A 6,018-nucleotide genomic window follows, 5' to 3' on the forward strand; every position below is an offset into this window, starting at 1 on the left:
TTCACGAAAGTTAGTTAGTTAACTGGTCAGGATTTCTTCACGAAAGTTAGTTAGTTAACTGGTCAGGACTTCTTCACGAAAGTTAGTTAGTTAACTGGTCAGGATTTCTTCACGAAAGTTAGTTAGTTAACTGATCAGTCAGGATTATTGATATCCACTCATGTTCCGATCCACTCAATCAATGCGTACTGGTTATTTTATTTTGTTTGCGTCAAGTTTTTTACAATGTTCAACTTAAGAATAATGGAAAGAAATTGCACAATAATGTATTGTCCTTTTTTCAAACGAGAAAATTTGGATCGTAGTTAGGAAATGGTCAGAAAAAAGGAGAATATGGGATATTACTCAATTAGCTTAATTTAATTAATTCAAGAAATTTCATCAATCCAGATTTTCTCCAAATGAAAATTATTCCTATTTCTTCAATAAAATTCCAATAGCAGTTCTGAATTTCATTTCTCGTTTTCTTTTGTATTACCTTTGAATGGTACTAATAAATGTATTTTTCACAGAAATTTTTAATTCACTGATAATATCAATCAGGTAGATTTTAATTTTATCTGGGGACTGATATTCATTATGCAAATGATAGTAATATTGAATGAGGAAATTAGAAAAAAATTGCATCACTTCTAGACGATTTGATATCGATTCCTTACCGTAATCACTCACTTCCATCTTTTATGATAAACGTAAGGAATTAAAAATACCAGTTGAATGTAGTGGTCAGTAATGAGGAGCAAGGCAATAATTAGATGGCAACAAGACGAAGTTGCACAGCGGAAAAGTGACGTGTCTTAGAAAGATATCATAATACAGATGATAAGTTATAGGAGGGAATTTTTTATTTACATAGATTTCTCAGTTTTTACACACAGACAAGAATAAAACATTTCAGGTAAACATGGAAAGCATTGTTTGAATTTATCTTTTGTTGCAGTAATTAGCTAATTAGTGATGAGGAGAATAAGAAAGATTATTTCATAGAGCTTTTGTAGCTTTTGAATTTCAATGAAGTTATGGGAAATACCGGGAGAAAGTTTTAGGAATTTCTGATAGCATTTGGTAAAGAATAAGTTTTCAAAAATTATTGTCACTTCAGCGAACATAATATCGAAGTTATGCATTATTGCCAGTTGCAATTAGCGGTAAAATCATCATAGGTTTCGGTAATTTATCCTGAAATACAGCTCGTGGATTTTGATCTTCTTTCTTCGCCTGAAATACATATAAACAAATTATTGAAATTACTGCAATACTGAAATAAATAAGACAGCAAATAATTTGGAAAAAAAACTCTAAATAAGACAAAAGTTTTTAAATTTTTGATAAGTTGAAAAAGATTTTTTTTTTTGCCACTCGTCCAAATAATATAATTGTTTAAATCATTTAAATAAGATACCATAGCAGCAACGAAAACCATTTTATCCACCTTAGCACCACCATTTTGGCGCAAAATGTCAATAGCCAATACTTGCCCTGGTTCAATAAAAGAATAGACTGGATTTACGCGATATAAATTGTTATCGGAACATTTCACCTGAAATCGATTACAAAAAATTAAACTATTGCTTTCTGACAGCTTAACTTGTCATTAATAATTTAAAAATAAATTAATAATGTAACAAATGTGAAAGTAAAATGTTCTGAAAGTTTTCGAAATAACAAAAATTTGAAAGATTTGTCCGTTAAAAATGAGTAAATATGAAATTGCTCAACTTCGGAAAAATTTAAAAAATGACTTAAAATGTGAAAAACAAAGATGACATTATGGGAAAGTAACCTTAACTGCTCGGCGTGTATCAGTCGGATTTGAGATAAAAACTTTCTGAACACCGCCAGATGTATTCCAACGTAGCTCCATGGGTTCCATTTTCAGATCACGATGTTCTTCTAAATTCTTCCTTAGTTCATTTCTTATAACAAATTCCAACAAATACTTTCATTTTATTTTAAATTTAAAAAATTGCAGCAAATTTTGTTAATACTACTTTCTTGCTAACCTGCACCGATGAATTTCCCGAGATTAATTTAGCGTTAATTTAATCATCTTTAAATTATTTAAAACTGATTTCATCTAAAGCCATTTTTAATCAGTTTAGTGATTCAATAATGCTAAAAAATGTCGCTTTGTTTATTCTTCGAAATTGATCAAATAATTTACTTTTTAACTCCGTGCTTTTCTTCGATGATTTCTGAAATGGTAATTTATTCAGTAAAAGTTTTTTTTTAAATTTGTTTTAATTATTTTTTTAAAAGTTATTCTACAACGATTTCAGCTTCGAAATTTAAGTCCATTATTTAATTTTTATATTAACAATTGCATTGAAATGATCAATGTCTTTGGCTAGAAATATTCATAAAATTATTCATGAAATTCTATAAAATAAATAAATATTCATAAAATTAAATTATCTATAAAACTATTAATTTTGTGGATATTTTACAGAAGAATTTCATATTGTAATAATAGAAATGATGAAACTGAAGAATTATTTCACCTCAGTACTGATTCCACTTGATGCCAATGGCTCGGTATGTTGACTTCGCTGAAAAAAATTACTTCATTTGAATTTTCAGCAAAATTCAAATTAGTATCTTTCGACAAAAGGGGAAGTTCATTCACCTTTATGGAAGAGCTTCTCCTTTTGCGTGATTTCGAGATCGATTCATATGATCGCGATCCTGTGCTACGTGTTTTTTGCGTTTCTGATAATTTTTTAGATTCCCTTTTGCTTCCCGACTTATCCTTTCCATACTGTTCCATTTTCACTAAGTTCTTTTTAGTCTTTTCAGGTCCTTTCTGATAATTATTTGCCACTTTTAGCTAAAATTTTAAGATTTTAAAATTTTAAATTTAAGAAATCGGTACAATCTTCCAACTTAAGTTGATGATGTCATCTGAGAATGGAAATACTAATCATCAGTTGTGTTGAATCATATTTTCTTATGCTACTGAAAAGTACAATAATTTCCGCAATCATTACTTGATGATTCGGTCGTGAATTTCCACAAGTAACTAAGGTTGCTAAGGTGACAACCAGCGGTAGAATCACAAAACTCAACAGCATTTCCATGATAATAAGCATTCCCATTATTTAATTGTGCCCAAATTTTCGAAACAATCCAAGTTGGTCAACCTCACGTCAACAGAAGTAACACTACGAGTAATTTAAAGTTTTATATTTAATTTTATATACATTACTAATTTGCATGTGTCAACGTTGTCAAAGTAATTGTAAACATCCATAAAGTTTGCATAATTTTAAGAATGATCACAAATTGAAATTATCTGTACTATTTCAAATATTAATTTTCAAAGTTAATCTTTTTGGCGATTCGATTATTGCAATTATTCCCTTTTGATATTCCATTTCTGATTCTGTTTTCATTGCATTTGGAACATCAGTTAAATTATAGATGATTACAGGATGTTTACAGGTAGTTAGAGGTGACTAAGGTAGTTGCATATAGTTGCCGTAGTTATAGGTAGCTGCTTTATACAGCTATGGCAGCTTATCACAACTTATCACAGTTATGATCAGTAAGGTGATAATTCATTCAATTACAAAACATTTGCAATAGAATCTCAACAACTCGATACTCATTCATCTTCTTAATTATCAAATTTGATTTCCTAATTTTGATATTAGAAAATGATCTGTTAAAATATAAAAAGTCTAGTATTCGAAGGTTTCATAATGAATTAAAATGTGAAGCCTGTAGTATGATACTTGGCACTTTTATCATTTTCATTCCATTTGTTAATTTAAAATAAACAAATGATTTATTGTAATGTCTTCTAAAATGTTGAAATTATTATATTTGATTTAATTTACCAAAGGATTGCCATCATAATTCATAAAATATATACATAATAAGATAATTTTATTGCATTTATTCTGTAAGATTGTTGACTGTAAGAGGTAGGACAACCATCGGATAAGATGAAATTTTGTTGAATAACATTGAAGCCTTGTTGTCATTCTTCTCAGCCTAAAAGAAATAAAAAAAAAAAACCAAAGAGTAGAAGGTGGAGGAAAAAAAAGAGAGAGTGGAATTATAAGTTTAATATCATAAAGGTTCTCTAAATGAATTTAGAAATATATTGATAATACTGTAGCATGAAATGCTAAAATTTCCAAATAGCAGAAAAAAAAGTGTTTAATTTAAAATTTAAAAATAAAAAATCTTACTTTTGTCCAAAGGAAGATCATTTTATCAGGCTTTGCACTACCATTTTGACGAACAATATCAATACCGAGTACTTCACCTGGCTCAACAAAGGAGAAAACATGACTGACCCGATACAGATGATTGTCGGAGCATTTAACCTTCAAAAATTTTCACTTTATTGGATCAAAAATTTTCGGAAATTAATTTTGAATATGTAAGAAATTGGTAATATACTTTTTGAGAATTTTAGATATTAGGTTCTCTGATATGGGAAACTATCGGTGATATATTAAAATCGAAGTCGAATTATAGCAAACAAGATACAGATAATGATAATAAAAATGATAGAAACATGAATAATATCAGTTGTAATAGTAATAAGCTTAAAAAGAAAATCTTTCATTGTCCCCAAAATCAACGCACCTTGATGGCTCTTCGTTCATCGCTAAGATTTGTCAAATATACTCTTTGCATACCACCCGAAATATTCCAATTTAATAATTTTGGCTCCATTTTTAGTCCTTCTTTTAATTTCTCTATAATTGTATTTTCCAAGTGAAAAGAAAATTGATTGAAGCATTTGAAATGAAAGGATTTAGTCAAATAAAAATTATTGACAAAGTTGAAAAAGTTACCGTCTATATTGCATGCAATTGAATCATTTTTGTAATCAGTTAAAGGCTGAAAAGAAAATATTTTATGCTTTGTAAGTTTAAACAATTTAAAGATAAATCAATTGATTGATTATGAAATTGAAAGGAAGACATAAATATATTTCATTATTGCAGTCTAATTTCAATTTAATTTTTAACAAACTATTTCAAATAATATTTTGCGTTGAAATCTTCGAAATTTGAAATTTGTGTTTTGCATTGAAGCCTATTATCACTTCTTTATTTAGTATTGACTAATTAAAATGATTTCTGTTCTTTTGTCTAACTGAACTGATAACATAAATTTCGAATTTGAATATGAATTTTCATCATGATTTTTAAAATATAAAATCAATTGCAATCGAAAAAAATTTAAAAGAAAAGCATCGTTTTAAAATTTGAAATTTCAAAAATTACTGCAAATAAAAAGGATGGGAAATTTTCTTGGTCTGGTTATAATTATTTTGAATTTACAAAAATGTGTCAAGTATATTGATAAGTTTGGAACTGCAGAAAATTCTTGTTCTGCTAAAGTTTCATTCAAGCTGTAAAACAATGCTTTGAGCTGTAATATCCATAAAATCCAAAATTTTGGGATTTGATTCCATATCAGATAAAGTAATGAAGCAATTATAACCTTACGGAACCTCTCAAATCTGCTGCTTCGTTTCTGTCCGGTTAAAACTTTTTCCACAGATTTGGTTGATACTGTTGAATCATTCTGTTTTGATGGCTTTCTTGATTTTTTCACTTTTGGTATCTTTCGTGCTTTTGATATTTTAGCACTCTGAAGCGCAAAATTTCTTGTTTGAAGTTTTTTTTTTTAGGTTTCGAATAAGAATTTCCAGCGATTATCAAGGGGAATAAACAGTGATATATCATTTCCCTTAAACTACTAATTTCGCTCACCTGTGTGTAATCACTGATTACCACCAGTTATAAGAATATTATTATTAATTATAGAAATTACTAATTACAAAAGCAATCACTAATTATAGTAATGATTACCTGTGAGGTTTCCGTAGACTTTGACTTTGTTTTAGTTCGTGATTTCTTTGGTCTGAATTTTTCGCTTTGACTGAGAGTATCAGTTGTCGAACTTTTTTTGCCACTTTTTACTTTTCCTATAGGCTAAAATTTCTTTTGTGAATTAAAACAGGTATAGATTTCACGAAGAATGAGAAGGTAA

The 6,018-nt window shown here is 28.5% G+C and overlaps 3 protein-coding genes across 3 annotated transcripts; all 3 read right to left on the bottom strand.

Moving 5' to 3' along the window:
- Positions 1–1,119: 1,119 nt before the first annotated feature.
- LOAG_17454 (hypothetical protein) lies at positions 1,120–1,873 on the bottom strand (the record flags this gene model as incomplete). The annotated part of the gene is made up of 3 exons (XM_020450116.1): positions 1,120–1,218; positions 1,403–1,540; positions 1,784–1,873. The coding sequence occupies 3 exons, from the start codon at positions 1,871–1,873 to the stop codon at positions 1,120–1,122; spliced, it is 327 nt and encodes a 108-aa protein (XP_020306251.1).
- A 619-nt stretch (positions 1,874–2,492) lies between these two features.
- On the bottom strand, positions 2,493–3,095 carry LOAG_17455 (hypothetical protein; the record flags this gene model as incomplete). Its single annotated transcript, XM_003147389.2, has 3 exons — positions 2,493–2,549; positions 2,627–2,827; positions 2,988–3,095. 3 exons carry the CDS (start codon positions 3,093–3,095, stop codon positions 2,493–2,495), a joined length of 366 nt encoding a protein of 121 aa, XP_003147437.2.
- An 802-nt stretch (positions 3,096–3,897) lies between these two features.
- On the bottom strand, positions 3,898–4,689 carry LOAG_11873 (hypothetical protein; the record flags this gene model as incomplete). Its single annotated transcript, XM_003147390.1, has 3 exons — positions 3,898–3,996; positions 4,197–4,334; positions 4,600–4,689. The coding sequence occupies 3 exons, from the start codon at positions 4,687–4,689 to the stop codon at positions 3,898–3,900; spliced, it is 327 nt and encodes a 108-aa protein (XP_003147438.1).
- Between the last annotated feature and the right edge of the window lie 1,329 nt (positions 4,690–6,018).

The sequence above is a fragment of the Loa loa genome (assembly GCF_000183805.2).
Source record: "Loa loa unplaced genomic scaffold supercont3.78, whole genome shotgun sequence".
Classification (NCBI taxonomy): Eukaryota; Metazoa; Nematoda; class Chromadorea; order Rhabditida; family Onchocercidae; genus Loa; species Loa loa.